Here is a 17,623-nt window from a genome sequence, read left to right as displayed (position 1 = left end):
TGTCCTCTAATAAAATTTGCCTGTAGATTAGAGAACGGAACAAGCCACTAGATTAAACATACCCCAATAATGCTGGTCTCTTCTTAATCACTGCTAATTTCTTAGCTCCAGCTGATCAGTGTCAATTGTCCCAAGAAAGCAACAGTTTTACTTCAGTGGTTCTGGTCTCTTGTTAATCACAGCTGATTCTTCAACCCCAGCTAACCAGAACCACAGATTCATAACTCAAAATATGCAATGGTTGTAATAGATTCTTTAGGTGACTCTCAAACTCCCCTCTGGACCTTCATAAGCCAGGCCTCCATCATCTGCATTTCTCTCAACACTCTTATCTTCTAAGCTCCCACAGAACAGCTCACCAACTAAGCTTTGAACACTCAATGGCTTTTCTAGCTTGAATTTCCAGAGTCCTTTTACAGTCCTCAAAAAACAACATGGTCAGGTCTCTCATAGCAATACACCATGACCCAGGGACCAATTTCTGTCTTAGTTGGAGTTTCTGTTGTTATGATAAGAAACCATGACCAAAGCTACTTGGAGAGAGAAGAGCTTATTTAAAGAAAGTCAGGGCAGGAACCTGGAGGCAGGAGCTGATGCAAAAGCCATGGAGAAGTGCTGCTTACAGGCTTAGTTGGATGCTATGAGATGGTCCAGTGGGTGGTGGTGTTCTGTGGTGTTCTGTGCTGCTCTAAGGTCTCAAGAATGTTATGGAATCAATTTTCTAAATGTACAGTTTCTGGTTTCCTAGAAGAATGTCACTGAGCATGAACACAAGCAGTCTCTGCAACTCACTTTCCGTTCACTCTGCACATATTTTAGGTAAGTTTACTTCTCTTTATCTAGTCAAGTACTTTGAATCTTTGCAAAATTATTATTATTATTTTAGCTATTTCTTGTTTCTTATGTCTTTTGGAATTGTGCTTTCTCTGCTAATCTAAAAAGATCAGTTTGTGAAGTTCCTACTAGGTATAAGAGTGATTGGAATAGTGATGTACCCCAAGTCCCAGTCATTATAAAACCAGTTATAGTTGGGCCCCTTGTGGATTACTTTCTGAGTGCTTCAGTTTCTAAGGAAATTTTAAAGAAAAAAACTATAACTAAAGGAGGTTCAGGTCTTATATTTAAATCTACAGACTCAACTACTTAAAAACTAACTGCAATCCAGTGTAGTGGCACATACCTGTAATTCCAGCATTTAGGCAACAGAAACAGGAGAATCTCTGGGAGTTTGAGGCCAACCTGGGTCACATACATAGTGAGGTCCAGGTCTGTCTAGGTTACATAGAAAAGCCCTGTCTCAAAAACGAAAACAAGGCTGGGAAGATGGCTTAGCTGGTAAAGTGCTTGCCTTGCAAGAAGACTTGAGTTCAATCCCCAGAATCCACATTTGAAAAAAAAAAAAAAAAAGCTAGGCATGATGGTGGTGTGGCTTGTAATCCTAGTGCTGGGGAGACAGAGACAGATGGATCCCTAGGGCTTACTGACCAGTCAGCCAAGGTGGCAGGTCCCTGGCCAATGAGTGACCCTTTCTCAAACACAGTGGATAGTTCCTAAAGAACAATACACAAATACACGAGGTTATCTTCTGGCCTCCATACACATGTACACCACGCGCACACACACACACAACACACATACACACACACACACACACACACACACACACACACACACACACACAAGCACAGAATAGTAGTTTGCAGAAACAAGAGAAGCAGGAATGGGGAGGACTTGAAGATGTGTTGTTATCCAAGATGCTAATGGATTTGCATATAATACAATGGACCCGTATAGCTTGTCTTTTGGACCCCTGACATTGAAATCTGTCTACATTCTTTTTTGGAACCTTCAGGGTCGAAAACATGAAAATCCTCTTCTGTAACCAGGTGTTTGACAAGTTTGTGTCCTTTCAGTGATAAAGATCCAGGAGGTCTTCTGCTTTTACCTGAGAAAAGTGACCTGACCAACACAAACACCAGTGAAGTCCTGGCGGTTATGAACACCCTCCTCTCTGTTGCTGCTCGAGAGGTACCTAGTGACAGCGACCTGTTGTCTTTCCTTCCTGCTTTCAGGAGCATGATTATGCCAGTCACTGTGCCCTCCTTGTAGCCCTCATTTGCAATATGATTAGACTTTGATATTGACTGCTTCACATGGACACAGAGGTTCCCAGCCAGCCTCTGCAGTCAAATTAGTGGCTTTTTGTTTACCTCAGCAAGAAGCAAAAATGTAAGAGTCCTTGCTTGCTAAGACTTCTATGAGCAGAGGGATGAAGTCATCAAGTGCCCGGGGAGTACTGGTCAGTGAGCCCAGCAAGGTCTGATTTTTATATTTTTTTTCTAATTTTAAACTGATTTGACTTTTTAAAAACTTAAGATCAGTTCATGAATTTTCTGCCCTAATAACTATGATATTATGATCTCTTTATTTTGTGCTGGTGATATATTTATATTTTGTACTTCTCAGAATGCAGCCCATACTGCTACCAAATAAGCACTGCCTGACAGAAATATGGTTTCCAGGCCCTACCCCATGCTGCTGTTTTCAAAATCTTAAGCATTTTTACTAAGCACCCCAGGAGACTCTGAGATAGCCTCCTTGGCTAACTCTAGGAGCCTAAGATTTCAAGGTGCTCGCATAGTAGGAGAAAGGTATTTGGAAATGTGGATTTCAGAATCTTGTACCTTGTGGTTGAGTGTCTTTAAGTCGATTTGTTTATTTATTTATTTATTTATTTAATTGTTTATTTTTGGTGCTTTTGGTTTTTTATACAGTCTCATCTATCCCAGACTAGCCTACCCAGAATGACTAAGTCTGTGATTCTTCTGCCTCCACCCTCTGTGTGCCTTGACTAGAGGTGGCGTGTGCCACCATACCCAGTTTTTACAGTGCTGGGATGAAATGCAGGGCTTCGTATATGTTAGGCAACATACCAACTGAGCCACATCCCTGGCCCTGGTCTCCTCCAATTGCTCGTGCTTTCCTGTTATCAGGTTGTTGATAGAGCCACTGCAGGAGTGGGCTATTGAGCAGCCCCTCCACTTCTCTTGTAGCCCTTACTTACAGAGCACTTAGGCTAACTAAGTCACCAATGGTCACAGGCCCACTGAGGCTGACTGCTGTCTAGCTACCATGTCTTCAAACTAACATGACTTTTGCATTACATTTGTTCTCTGTTTTTGACTTTGTGCTCTCTATCATGTTTCTGGATTCTTTTGCTCTTCTCTGAGTCTTCCTTATAATGCTCACTCTAACTAATTCTTACCTACCTGTGCTCCCTACCCCAGCTGGCCACTGCTCATTCTAGTCTCCATCTTGTTTCTGCCATTCCCATGCCTTAAACCTCATCGCCATCCTGTATGTTCCTCAAGTGCAAGTCTTTCTAAGCTCTCCCAGGTCCCTCTGCAGTCACATGCTGATATAGAAAACTTCAGGGATCCCACTGGGCTTCACTCTGGCTGCTTATGCTTTCTGTGGGAGGAGTTGCTAAATGCTGGAACCAGGACTAAAATCTGGGCCACTCTGTCTTGTCCTCTTCCCACAGGGTCACACTTGTAAGCTGTAACTAGAGAAATGAGATGGCATTTGTGCTTGAGAATTTCCCGTAAGCCTTAGCATTTGGAGATCAAGCACTTATCCTGTCACCCCTGTCTCATCTGAACACAGGGGAAGTTAGATCTGCGTTGAACCACCTAGCAGAGATCATTCAGCCTCTAATATAGTTCCCTGAGATACTGGTGATTATACAAGAGAGGTCGAGTTGGATTAGGAAAAAGTGTAAAAATGGTCAGAATGGCTTGCCTGAAAGTTTTCTCCTGAGTTTGTTAATTCACCTGTATCCACTGGATGCCTACTGTGTACAAGGCCCTGTGCCAGGCACAGAGGATATAATGATAGAGGAACCCAGTCTGGAGAGCAGAAGACATGTGATCACATGTGATCAGAACTTCCCACTATGTAGTCATGCCATCAGAGGGTGGGCATGTGGTCCTAGGTCCTGGGGAGCACACCTAGCCCTTTCTAAAGGAGTTCAGGAAAGGCGTTTTGAAGAAGGTTGTGCTGGAGCCTGGGAGAGACATAAATAAGGTCTTGTCTAGCAGAGATGAAGATGGAGGCAGTGTAGATTGAGGGAGCCCGTGACAAGATGGGAAGGAATAGGTGCTTAAAGAGAAGACTAGCAGCCGGGCGGTGGTGGCGCACGCCTTTAATCCTAGCACTCGGGAGGCAGAGCCAGGTGGATCTCTGTGAGTTCGAGGCCAGCCTGGTCTCCAAAGCGAGTTCCAGGAAAGGCGCAAAGCTACACAGAGAAACCCTGTCTCGAAAAACCAAAAAAAAAAAAAAAAAAAAAAAAAAGAGAAGACTAGCAATGAGTGGACTCTGGACATGTAGAGTCTTAGGAGGTAAGATCTGGCTACACACTCCAGAAAGGAGTCAGTGCTGGGGACCATAATGTATAACACACCCATGGTTGTTGAAGCTCTGACTGGCAGCTGGGCACTTGGAAGGCATCTACAAAGAAAGGACAGCTGGAAGGATGTGGGCAGGATTTCAAGAGAACTGCAGCTCAGCAGGGAGGAAAAGTGAGGGGATGGGTGAGCAGAGCATCTGAGGTGCAGGGAGAAGCTTTGACCTCCAGGTGATAACTGATACCTATGAGGAATGGTGTCCCCAGAAACAAAAAAATGAGAGGCAGAAGTAAAACCACAATAAATGAAGGCACCTTTAAGTTTTTAAGTTTATTTTTATTTTATGTGTGTAAGTATTTTGCCTGCATGTATGTATGTATGTGCATGACATGCATGCCTCATGCCTTTGGAGGACAGAAGAGGTTATAGGATCCCTTGGAACTGGAGTTACAGATGGTTGTGAGCCACCATGTGGGTATTGGGTACTGAATCCAGGCCCTCTGCAAAAGTAATAAGTGTTCTCAACCTCTGAACCAATTCAGCTCTCCATCCTTTTTTTCCCCCTTTAAAAAAAAAAAAAATAGAGCCAGATGTGGTGGTGTATACTTTTAATCCCCGCACTCGGGAGGCAGGGACAGGCAGCTCTCTGAGTTTGAGCCAGTCTGATCTACAGAGAGAGTTCAAGGACATCCAGGGCTACAGAGAGAAACCGTATCTCAAAAAAACAAAATAAATAAATAAATAAGTGAGTGAGTGAATGAATGAATGAAGCAGGGTCTCACACCCCAGCTGGCCTGGAACTCAATATATAGAACAGTCTGGCCTTGAACTCACAGAAATCTACCAACCTCTGCCTCCTGAGTGCTAGAAGTCAAAGTATGTACCACCATGCCCAGCTATGTAACTACCTTTTACGATGAGGTACACATGCAGAAGAGGATGGGTGGATGGATAACACACACACACACACAATTTAAAAATCAAAACTCTCTTTAAGGACTGGTCTCTCTGAAGTCCAGGCTCCCTGCCACTGGCCCTTTGGTGGCCTAGCTCCCTCACTTCTCTCTAAATAATTTCATTTGGGCTCACTGGTTCCCTGTTTTTTCTTTCTCATTATTCTTACACAGGGTGTTTGTTTTGCCTTGCAGAATCATATGCATGTAATCCTCTGGGACACATTTGCTTTAATGAGCATTGTTTTTGAGATTCATTCATGTTGACATATGTGCTGTCTTTCATCTGTGTCCAATAGCCTTTTTGACACGTTGTAATTCATCTGATGACTTAGTTCCAGCTTGGGGAAGTTATTCCACAATGGTGCCGATATAAATTATACCTATAATTCTTATGTGCAAGAGTTTATCTCTAGCGGTCAAGTGACCCCCTCAAAGTTTCAAGAACAAAGATGATGGTTAGACATCCATAGAAAGATGAACAGTTATTTTAGGGTAGGAGAAATTTGATCAAATACTTGGGAAGAGCCACAAAGAGAGAAGAAATGTGAATATATAAGAGAAGGCAGAGATCGGCAGTGGGATGGGTTCCTTGGGGTGCAGAAATAGATGTCCTATGGAGGAAAACCTTTTGAAGAAGGGAGTCTTCATAAAGCCATCTTTCTTGGCTTGCTCCTGGATTGACTATTCCCCATGTGCATGGTGTTTGTTTTGTTTTCTAGTGATAGTTGCTCTGGTAGAGATCTCTCACTGTGCTCTCTGAATAGTCTTGTTTGGACACTTTGTCTGCTTTCTTGCAGTGTGAGTTGTTGATGCTCAACCGGGCCCATGGGGAGGTTGGCTCCGTGCTCTTCTCCCTGTTCTGGTCTGTGCAAGGCAGCCTGCTCTCCTGGTGCTTCCTGCAGCTCAAGAGCACAGACACCACAGCCAAAGAGCTTGCCATGGATCTTATTGAAAAATGTGAGTGTCAGCAATCCATGGCCACAGACACGTGTCTGAGTTTGACCTGGCGAGAATGCCCTTCCTTAGTAACTTACGTCCTCACATATCAGGCATGCATGTGGCTTCCTGTATTATGGCCCTGTAACAGGGCTGATTTTTATCTTTCTTCTTTGAGACAGAGTCTCACTACTAGCCCAGGCTGACCTCAAATTCACAATTTTCCTACCTCAGTTCCATAGTGCTAGGATTACAGGCATGTGCCTCCGGAACTGGCACAGCTTCACTTAGAGAAATGTTATCTCCACTTCTCTGAAAAGTAACAAAAACAAAGGCATCACTCACTTTAATGGCAGCCTTTTACTGAAATCTGTACTGCTTTCCCCTCCCAGAAGCATTTGCACAGTGGCTAATAGTCTCATCTGATCTAGAACCCCTGCTTCTGTATCCTTGTATAAGGTGGTTCTCAACCTTCCTAACCCTGAGCCCCTTTAATACATGTTGTGGTGACCCCCAACCATAAAATTATTTCCTTGCTACTTCATAACTGTAATTTTGCTACTGTTATGAATCGTAATGTAAATATCTGTGTTTTCTGATGATCTTAGGCCACACCTGTGAAAGGGGTCATTTGACCCCCAAAAGGGTCGTGGCCTACAGTTTGAGAACCACTGCTCTGTAGCTTCATCTTTAGTGACAATTAAGCAAGTAATGTTTCTCCTATATAAAGTATTAACTACTCTCTTTATGTTTTGGTAGATGTGGGACAGTTTCTGGCAAGCATGAGAATGATTTTGGAATCCCTTTTGTCACAGTATAGTGGAAAGACCATCGTAGAAAAATTATGTAATTCAGTGTTTTCCATGGCAGCTCGTCAACTGGTAAGAGAAAATGGGAGCTGTCTGTAATAAACTGGGAGGGGTGCTCAGCCCAGAGAGAGCCTAGAGTAAATGCTAAGCCCTCCGTTCATCCTCCTGCAGGTCATCTTCCTACTAGACTTCTGCACTTTAGATGTTTCCCACTGCACACTCCTGAGAGAGTTCAGCACCCTCACAGAGCTGTTGAAGAAGCTATGCAGTGACCCTGAAGGAGGCCTGAGCAAGGTGACTCAAGGTGGCCCTTGAACCTGCATTTTCCTCTCCTGGGAGAGAGTGACTGCTCTGACTGATGCCTCGACATATAGATCAGTTCTTCCAACAAGGGTAGTAAATGCTGACCCTAGTACATTTGTTATCATCAGTATCAGAAAAGAGACCCAAAGGAAGCCATGCAATTAATAGCATGTGAAATTGTATAAAATTCATAGGGGTGAATACTCAGCTGAAGTTTAGAAGACTTCAAAGGCAAATTGTTTTTCAGTAAACAAAGTTTCTAATGGTCAGCATCCCACAATAGCCCTATGGCAATAGAAAATACATTTAATAAGTTTAAAAGGGGGTCGGGGAAGAAGGGAGAAACTTCAGACTTGCCAACGTCTCAGATAATAATGTTAAGCCTTGTTTTGTTAAATCTCAAATTAATTTTTTTGTTTTTTTCTCCACTGAAAAGTCATACTTTTAATCATTTGTAAGAAATAATTCTGTCATAGCTGAAAGACAGAAACTGGTCACAGCCCTTGGAATATAGTAAAAGAAGGTGTGTGCTGTACTAAGTGATGAGCAGATGTTGATGTCTATATGGACTGCAAGGTCAAACATTCCCTTTAGGCCCACACAGGGCCTTTCCAGAGCTGTCAGAGCCCATATCCCTGCAGCACTGATAAGCACCCTGTTGTACCAGCTGGAGTGAAGTGATCTGAGCTGTTTTCTTGACTCGTTTGTCTTCCTAGCTGGACGTGGAGACCTGGCAGCAGGAACAGCCTGTGGTATTGCATACATGGACCAAGGAATCCACCCACAACTATGAAAACAACTGCCATGAAGTGTCTGTCTTTGTTAGCCCAGGGGCAACTTATTTTGAGGTGGAATTTGATGAAAGATGTGAAACTGAAAAAAGGTGAGGCTCATAAGTTCTTTTCTCAAGCCACAGTGAGTCAAAAACAGGAGATGGAAGTAACAGGGACTATGCTTTCACAGGTATGATTATTTGGAATTTACTGACTCTAGAGGTGGGAAGACACGCTATGACACCAAAGTTGGCACTTATAAATGGCCCAAGGTGAGTGACATTCCCAGAAGGAGGTGAAGTGCCCCCTTCTGCAGTTTTTCTCCTTCACTAGTGCTCGCTCGCTCGCTCGGGACAGTAGAACTATCATTCTGGGCTAGTGGGTCCAGGAGAAGGGCCCAGAATCCAGCTCTGAGTTAGTTCTGCTTGACCTCTGGCTAGAGGTTGGGAGCTGCCTCCAGCTGTTGATGGTTGCTGTCAGGAGTCTTGGTTGGGAGTGTAGGCCTATGTAAGTATGATAGCTGGCTGGGAAGGTTGCAGACAGGTGGTCAGCCAAGGTTTGTAAAGATGGGCAGCCACTTTTCTTCTCACTTGGCTTCTTTGTGAGGACAGTTATAAATACGGGGGCTCAGTTGTACCTTTGTACATTTCTCCTTTAGTAGTTTGAACTTTTGGAAATAGAGAACTCCTTAAAAGTTTCAAGTTGCTTGTTAACTACTGAGGTGCAGCCTCCCGCCATCTCTTTGACCACATGACTTTGTTTGTCTCTAGAAAGTGACCTTTAAGGATGGTCCTCGGCTGCAGTTCCTCTTTCATTCTGACAGCAGTAACAATGAGTGGGGCTACAAGTTCACTGTCACTGCGTATGGCCTGCCTGATGTTGCTGTGTCTTGGGGTTTGGACTTGCAGCTCCTTGTCTCTCGACTGATGGGGCGTCTTGCTTCCCAGTGCATGGCACTCAAGTCAGTGCATCGTAAGTCTACAGCCCTGATTCCTTTCCATCAGAACCGTGTTGAAGAGCAAGCTGGGGCTCTCTTCTAGGTGGTCCTTGCATAGGGACAGAGCAAAGTACTGATAACATTGACTTGGGCTTTAGCCCTCATCACAGAGGGTGCCTGGAATCTGTCTATGGAGGATAAGTAGGTGAGGAGCCAGGTTTTAGCAAGCATGGTGATTTTCCTTTTGTAAATAGACTTAGGTATACTCTAGCCAGAGGGCAGAGATACAGAATCAAATAACTGCGTGTCCTGTAAGTAGATATTTATGTAGTCTGTAGATATAGACAGACATATGCCTTTATATTAAAATAATTTAACTTGTTATTAAACTCTTCCAAGATTTAGAATAAACCTTTATAAGACTCGCAGAATAAATCTTTCTGTTTTCAGGCCTGGTGGCACATGCTTTAAATCCCAGCACTCCCGAGGTAGAGACAGGTGAATCTCTATAAGTTTGGGGTCTACCTGGTCTTCATAGTGAGTTCTGGACCATATAGTGAAACCCTGTCTAAACAAACTTTTTTTTCTGTTTTATTATCCTTCTATATCATTTCTCAAGTTTTTCCATTTGTAAAAGTAAAATATCAGAGAAAAATGGCATTTGGGAAAACAAAACAAACAAAAACCCCAGAACAATAGAAACCTCTTCCACCCTAACACCTGGAGACGACTGTGCCCAGCCCCTTTATGTCTCCCTAGACTTGGCTTCTGTTCTTACTTAGATCTCCTCCGGTGAGTGTTTAATTATTTTGTGTGAAAACAGCTTCCTAAATGGTGAGTGTTTTCACCTGGGAGGTGGCTCCCCGTGCTTCCCTGCTTACTGAGTCTCTGCTGCACCCGCCCATAGCAGAGCAGCAGTCAGGCCTGAGGCTCCAGGTTGATCCATGGTGTATGTTCATGAGGTGTCACAATTCGTTCTCAGAAGTGTAGGTGAATTTCCTCCAAAAATTTTTAACATTTTCTTTGTCAACTCAAAGAGTTTTGTGTTCTGAATTAAAAACAGAAGTCTCATGAGCCACCTTTTCTCTACAGAATTAGGCAGGAACATGGCAGTATCACAGGCAAAACTGGCTTCAGTCCTGAATTCTCCATTGTGGAACCCTGTCTTCAGGCATCAGATTTGTCCAGAGTTAGAATTAGAAGCAAGCTGGCCCACTCACCCACACCAGGATGGGAAGGAGGTATTTACTCCTCTGTCGCCTTTCTGTTTATGTGGAAACTTGCGGCTTGTATCTGTTGCCTTAAGTTAAAAACACTGTGTTTATGTCTTAGCACCTCTGTGGGGCTGTGAGCTCCTTGAGGCTGGAGCTGCCATTGTTATTTTTATCCCCACTGGTTCAGCAGGGGCCTGAATACAATGAGTGTTGGCAAGTGTGGATGAATGACTGTGAAATACTCATGCTCAGTGAATCCCTTGGTGTCACCACACAGTGGACTGTGCTTCTTGTGCCCGCAGGGTCACACTTTAAATGATCTGTGTTGTCTCTCTTGTTCCCCCACTGAACTGTAGCACTCAGTTTAGGTATATAACATTTTTAAACAAGTTTGCCTCTGTCTCTACTTCTCCCTCTTTTCCCAGTTTTCTCTTTTCCTTCCTTCCTTCTCCACTTTTCTCTCTTCCTCCCAAGTTATCCCATGATTGATTTCCAAACCCAGTGGCTCTTCCTCTTCTGGTCTCCATTCTGTCTGTTAAATCTATCGCTCTTCAGGCCATGCCCTTCTGTCCATGATAGTCGAGTATCTTTCCTCACTAACTGTCCTTTCTCCCTTTTTGTTGCCCTTCACCTCCTTTTCTAAAGGGTAGGCTTCCTTTGCTTTCCCATAACCCCCCAAGACATCGTCTTCTGTCCTCTCTTACTGTCCCGCCTATGGGAATAATCCCATAATCCTCCTGGCCCTAGTTCTTCTCCAAACTCCAGTCTTCTCTTAGGTATTTTCATTTCAACATCCTGCCTCTCGTTAAGTCCAAAGTGTGAAACCAGAATGTCTCCCCAACAGACTGTTCAGTGGTCATTTTTGCCCAGCCCTCGACCACTGCTCCATAGCTTTCTTCATTCGTGCCCTGTTCTTGCCCTTCCTATGCAGTCAACTACAAGCCTAATAGATTCTTCCTTATGATGTGCATCTCTGTCCTCCCCTTGGTCTCCATCTTTACCCAAGTCCTCTCTTTGCACTTGCATTATTACATCAGGACCTACCAAGTTTTTTTGTTTTTGTTTTTAATCACTGCATTATCTTGTCATTCCACTGCCAAGCACCATTAATGGCTCCCCATTGCTCACAGGGTGAAGTCTAAACTCCTCAGTGTGACAGTCAAGGCTCTCTACAGTCTCCTTTCACCTTACCTATCTGACTCTAGTTCCCACCACTCCCCAGCTGAGACTTCAGGCCAGGTCAGTCTCCCCGCTGACTCTTAACCTCTGCAAATGGTTGTATCTCAGGGCCAAGGCATCCCTTCCTTCAGTGTCCATCCCTAAGCCTGTGTTCTTCAGGAGGCTTTTCTTAATTACTTTGACCTGCGAGGACCTCTGTGAATTCTCAGCACTGGGTACCCCTCTAGGTATTTGGCACTGGGTGATTTTTTGCTTTATGGTAGTGCTAGTTTTAATGCTCTTAGGTTTTATTTGTGTTTACTTTTTTAAACCTGTACATCTGTCTGGTCTCCCAAATAGATTGAAGCTTCCTGAGAGCTTGCACCATGTTGTATTTTTACTTCTGCTTTGTCCTAGTAGGTGCTCGTTGAATTTGTTTGTTTGTTTGCATGAGTGTGTTAAATGTGATGGTTTTCCTCTCGTTCCCAGGTCAAGAACATCCCTGATGATCCCTGCCGCCATTTTCTCCTTGATTTTGCCCAATCAGAGCCTGCTCAGAACTTCTGTGGGCCATATTCAGAACTTTTCAAAGGATTCATACAGGCATGTAGAAAACAGGCCCCAAAGACAGATATAGTTGCTGGTTCCACTATTGATCAAGCTGTGAACGCCACCTTTGCCGCTCTGGTGTATCGCACTCCAGATTTATATGAGAAGCTGCAAAAATATGGTAACTCATATTACAGGGAATATGTTTGATCTGAAGGCTAATTGCTAAGGTTTAAGAAGGCCCATCTAATGAGGATCTAGAAACACTTAAAGATACTAGCCCATGCCTGCAATTTAATCTTGTCAGTTCTACTTTGGCGGTCAAGAGATTAATGGTTAATTTACAGTTAGCACTTAGCAGCTTACAGTATGTGTCAGGTAACCTTGATCTGCAGAATTGGCAGGTACTTTATCCAGAACTCCCATGGAAAACTACCACCAAGAAGTTTAACGGAAGGAACATAGCTCATAGCCCCAGCTTCAGCATGCTCAGACAACCTTTCTGCACCTCCTTTCCTTGTTGTCCACAGGGAGGGAGGGTCTCTACATTCATCTTTATTCAGGGAAAAGCATTTCAAACCCTACATAAAGCTGAGGTATGGGTTATTCCCAAACTCTTTGGCAGGGTAAATGTTCTTTCAAGTGCACATAAAATAAGTAGGAACAGATGCATCCCCAGATTAGAGCAGGTGATTGGCTTGTGTCATTATTACATATTATGATCTCTGTAACCTGTGTGACTCAGCCCTTTTGTTCTTGTTTTATTTCCTGTTTTCCAAATATCTCAATTTCTCCTCAAATCTTACCTATTTTTAGAAAGCCACTCAAATAAAACTACATTAAGACATGAGTGATAAATGGAAGAATATGTCTTCACTGAACAATGGGGGAGGGGTCATCTGCATGGTTTTGGGAAAGAAATTATGTGTTTTTGTAGTCAAATTATGGTAAGGTAGCTGAATCATCGTTGTTACTTGAGGGACTTTTTGTTAGAGGGATAAAGGCCTCGTGGATCAAAAGCTGAACACAGAAGATGCCCTGATAGGGGAGTGGTCAAATCATATCTCTATGTCATATTTATTTGCAATAGAGAAACACTTAATCAAATAAGGGAACAAGAAATATCTTGGTATACACAGGTTATTCCTACATCATCTTCCCTTGTTCGTTGTTTTGGTTTGGGGGGAGCTAGGAATCAAGCACAGGGCCTTGAAATGCTAAGCAATCACTCTACTACTGAGCTGTACCCTTGGCCTTCCTTACCAGTTTGAAAGGGACAAGTTTTGTCTCAGTTCTCTCTGCAACTGTCTTTTTTTTTTTTTTAAAGACAGGGTCACACTATGTAGCCCTGGCTGACCTGGAGCTTTCTATGTAGACCAGGCTGGCCTCAAACTCACAAATATCCACCTGCCTAGGCAGATACCACCACTCCTGGCCCTTTACCGTTGTCTTTATAATACATACATCATGTCTAGGAACCATTCAAGAGTTCTTCAAAACTGAACTACATTGAGAATGGCCTTTTGTAACTTTTCTTCATTGTTGTCTAAAACTTGGGTTATTACTAATCTTTTGAGTTGCCTTAATTCCATCATATTATGGTATGACCTCTTTAGACTCAGGAAAATGAGAGATTTCAACTAAACTGTCAGCTGCATGAGGGCCAGGATCATGTCTTTTTCCCAGCCTTGCACTCCTGGTGCCCGATGTAGAGCCTGCTTCACCCTGTTCTAGGATATTAGCTTTTGCTTTTGATGAGGAGAAGGGATAGGCTTCAGAAATTTTTTTTTAAAATGGGAGTTGGAATTTTTCTAGTTAGAAAAATTATATCCATTCTTTTAGAGGCTTACAAAGTAAAGGAAAGATAAAGTAATTGTGACCTATAATCTTATCATAGTACCTCTGCCAACATTTTTCTGCATATCTACCTGGCCTTAGATATCTTCATGTGCATATGTATTTATCCATCCATGTTTTAAAGGTAGTCTTTTAAAGTCAGATCATTTATACTGTTTCATAACCTGCTTTCTTATTAATGTACCATAAACTGCTTTTCATGTCAGAGTGCTTTTTTTTCCTAACTCTTGTCTAAGCTGGCTGACTAGCTAAGGAGCCCAAGGAATCCTCCCATCTCTGCCCCCTAGAATGCTGGGGTTATAGGTGCTTATGTAGGTGTTGGAGATCCATAATCCCAGTGCTAGCCATCTCCCCAGTCACCATGTGAAAGATTTTTAAATTCAATCTTAATATTAAAGTTTTTTATTTTCAGTTTTCTTTATATTTTTTCTACTATATTTTGTGCACTTAATACTGCTGTTTCATAAATTATTAGATGGAAATGACATGGAGAACCCAACTAGGTTTTGTGCCTTTCCTCTTTTGCCATCCCCAGTGTGTGTCAGAAGGGTGCTAGGATTCAGAGGCTTAATGCTGCAGGAGTGAATTGTGCCAGCCGAATGTAATCTCTCCCTTTCTTCTTCTTTCCCTAGTAAACAGCGGGGGCAAGATAGCCCTGAGTGAAGAGTTCTCTCAGGTGTATTCTCTGGCAGATGGAATTCGAATATGGATGGTAAGGTGTTCCTTCCCATGAAGCTGTAATATGCCTTAGATTTTCCCACTGTGATAAACTAACTTCAGTCAGAGTCATGAATAGATATAAACTATTTTAGAGCCCTTGGATATAATTTGATGAAGTGTTGAAAATGCTGAGGAAATGGTGTTCAATTGGGCCCTCTCTGTCCTTTTGTAACTCTAAAGACTTCTTTATGGTATTGAATAGCAGTGCCTGTGTCAGGGAGAGGACAGGCCCCCGGCATGTTACAGGAACGATTCTGCAGCAGTAACGTGGAAGAACCAATGTTGGGGTGTGTGTGTGTGTGTGTGTTCTATTTTTTGAGACGGGGCTCCTGTAGCCCTGGATAGCCTCTAATTTCCTATGTAGCTGAGGCTGGTATTGAACTTCCTATCCTTCTACTTCCACCTCCCAAGAGCAAAAACTATAGGCATGAGCCACCGTGCCTGATTTATGTTTCACTAAGGATCAATCCCAGGGCTTCATGCATGCTTGGTAAGCACTCTATCAACTGAGCCACATCCCCAGCCATGTATGTGATAATTATATAATAATGTGTCACAATGTAGTGTGATAATGTGGTATTATATTACAATAAAAGTGAATGAAGTAGAGCTACATGTATCAGTACGGGTGACTCTCACAGATTTGATAATGAACTCTACCCCCGAAAAAGCAGATTGCAGAAGAATTGGTAAATGTGAAAGGCTTTATGTGTTCATTTGTCTGTTTGTTTAGGTGCTAGGGTTCCATATGTGCTAGGCAAATGTTCTACTTCTGAGCTATCATGTATCTTAAATATTGGATAGTAAGTAATTGAGAAGAATCTTTAAATAACCAGAAAAAGAATAGGTAATGAAATTGAAAGCTGGGGATTAATCTCAGTAGTTAGTTAAGGATGACTTGGTGATGGATGTGATTGATGAATGGAAGGAGTTGATCAAGTTAATTCCAGCTTCCTGGCAAGATAGTAGAAGTGTTGACCAGGGTAGGAAAAGTAGTTTTGGATGTGGGAGTTAGAGGGGTGTTGAACTTGGGAATTATTTCCTGAGCCATCTAGCTAGATAATTCAGTGAAGGAAGTAATCTAAATGGATTCCCAGAAATATCAAGCTGAGATAAAGATAACATCAAATCATTTATAATAGTTCTTTCAAAAACATGTGGATTTACCCAGGAACAGACAACTTTGGACAAAATAGGATCTACATGGGTTAGAACATGGTTAATGCCTCAAATATACTGGATGGGTCGAGACCAAGGTCAATAGAATCTCTCAAAAGAAACGCCTTTTAGTTTCCTTTAGGAAATGAATGGAATGAGGAGAACTCTCTAGAGGTGTGGCTTAGTGGCAGAGTGCTTGCCTAATGCGTGCAAGACCTTAGATTCAAGCTCCAACATAGCCCCCCCCCCCCAAAAAAAAAAAAGTGTGGTGTGAATCTGGCAATATGATTCAGTGCACAAGGCACTTGCTTTTAAGTCTGACAACCTAAGTTCTGTCCCTGGGGGAAGCGAGAACTCCCCCTCACCACTTGTCTTTTAACCTCCATGTGTATACTATAGTACACGTACTTCCCCCTAAAAATGTAATTAAAATAAAAGAATGGTAGGAGGAGAATCAAGAGTACCTACAGAGGAAACAAAGCACTCCTAATGAAAATTGAAAGGCAGATAGTATCTGAGAAAGTCGGCTACCACAAGTAGTTGTGTTTAAAAGGGTTTTTGACTAGATACTTGTAGGTTATTGCTTCTGATACCCATAGCTTGTGACTGATGACAGCTGGATAAGATGACATTCTTTTCTTTGAGACCTTAGTCATACATCAGATATGCCCTTTTTTCGTGACTCTCTGAATTATGAACAATGCTATAACCATTGCTGGGGCTGGCCCTCAACACCCTTCTTTGGAAAGGGGCATCACCCTTGTGTTCAGGGTAGAATAGACTTCAGATTTTTGTCTGACCTTTGTAGCAGACTGTGTATGTGACCCTCCCAAGACCCCATTTCCCCAGATCTCTACTTTTTTGTCTCTACTAGTGGCTTTAAAGAAAGGCTCCTCCAGCCTCAGTGTTCTAGTTATTTGTTTTAGTTGTGAGGTTCTGGGGATTGAACCTAGGACCTCATACCTGCAGGATAAGTGCTCTATCATTGAGCTATTGGTCTCCAGTTCTCAGTTTTTAAAGTAATGAGGTCACAGATGCAGACCCCTTTCAGATACCACATAGTGAAGAGACTCCAAGGACAAACAAAAACAGCTCAGTGCTGTTGCCATGCTGGGTGATGGCTATGATGTCCTCCACTGCCGCAGCACCATGTGCCTTTAAAGTAGTTTACCATGGCTACACTTGCTACTCCGTTTGACAGCTTAATTGTGTGGCTCTTGTCATCTCCCCAGTTAGAGATGAAGCAGAAGTCCTTGGTGAGCCTGGGGAGCGAGGCAGAAGAAAAGCGTGGTTTGGAAGCTGCAGAGGTGAACCCAGAGAGCCTGGGTGAGTGTGCCAATACCAGCTACCACAGTTGGGCCATTATGTTTCCTTTTTGAACCTGGGAATAGGTGTCCTGCCTTCCAGGTTATCTTAATTGAGCTGTGTTGACCTAGGGATGTAAGGAAGGAAATGGAAAAGATGCCAGAGAGGAGTTACTGTTCATCCCCATGCTTCAAGTGGAGTGTCTTTGTAGTGGCTTCTCTCATAGGAATTGTTAAGTGCTTTCTGAGCTATATTTTGTTCTGTTTTTAAAGTATATGCACATTGACTAGCCATGAAAATTAAATAACTACCATTTTTAAAATGCTATCATGCTATGATACTTTTTAAGATTTTTTTAATAATGTATGTGTATATATATGTGTGTGTGTGTGTGTGTGTGTGTGTGTGTGTGTGTGTGTGTGTGTGTGTGCATCTGTGTGTGAGTATGTGCACATGAGTGCAGTGCCCATGGAGTGTTTCTGATGTCCTGGAACTAGAGTTACAGAAGTTGTAAGCTGCCTAATGTCAGTCTGGGAGTCAAA

At 42.8% G+C, this 17,623-nt stretch overlaps 1 protein-coding gene across 2 annotated transcripts in view; it reads left to right on the top strand.

Moving 5' to 3' along the window:
• The window catches only part of Zzef1 (zinc finger ZZ-type and EF-hand domain containing 1), a 131,682-nt gene that overhangs the window by 56,824 nt on the left and 57,235 nt on the right, over positions 1-17,623 (top strand). The window contains exons 17-28 of one of the 2 annotated variants that reach the window (XM_052756186.1): positions 752-819; positions 1,914-2,028; positions 6,160-6,319; positions 7,058-7,179; positions 7,279-7,401; positions 8,127-8,293; positions 8,374-8,455; positions 8,954-9,155; positions 10,213-10,361; positions 11,982-12,222; positions 14,531-14,610; positions 17,009-17,102. In XM_052756186.1, coding sequence (XP_052612146.1) covers positions 752-819; positions 1,914-2,028; positions 6,160-6,319; positions 7,058-7,179; positions 7,279-7,401; positions 8,127-8,293; positions 8,374-8,455; positions 8,954-9,155; positions 10,213-10,361; positions 11,982-12,222; positions 14,531-14,610; positions 17,009-17,102 — 1,603 coding nt within the window. Of the gene's footprint in view, positions 1-748; positions 820-1,913; positions 2,029-6,159; positions 6,320-7,057; positions 7,180-7,278; positions 7,402-8,126; positions 8,294-8,373; positions 8,456-8,953; positions 9,156-10,212; positions 10,362-11,981; positions 12,223-14,530; positions 14,611-17,008; positions 17,103-17,623 lie in introns of both variants that reach the window. The other variant, XM_052756185.1, reaches the window with a different exon arrangement.

The sequence above is a fragment of the Peromyscus californicus genome, unplaced genomic scaffold (genome assembly GCF_007827085.1).
Source record: "Peromyscus californicus insignis strain IS unplaced genomic scaffold, ASM782708v3 Scaffold_3__1_contigs__length_106647218, whole genome shotgun sequence".
Classification (NCBI taxonomy): domain Eukaryota; kingdom Metazoa; phylum Chordata; class Mammalia; order Rodentia; family Cricetidae; genus Peromyscus; species Peromyscus californicus.
This window is presented reverse-complemented; position numbering and strand designations above follow the sequence as displayed.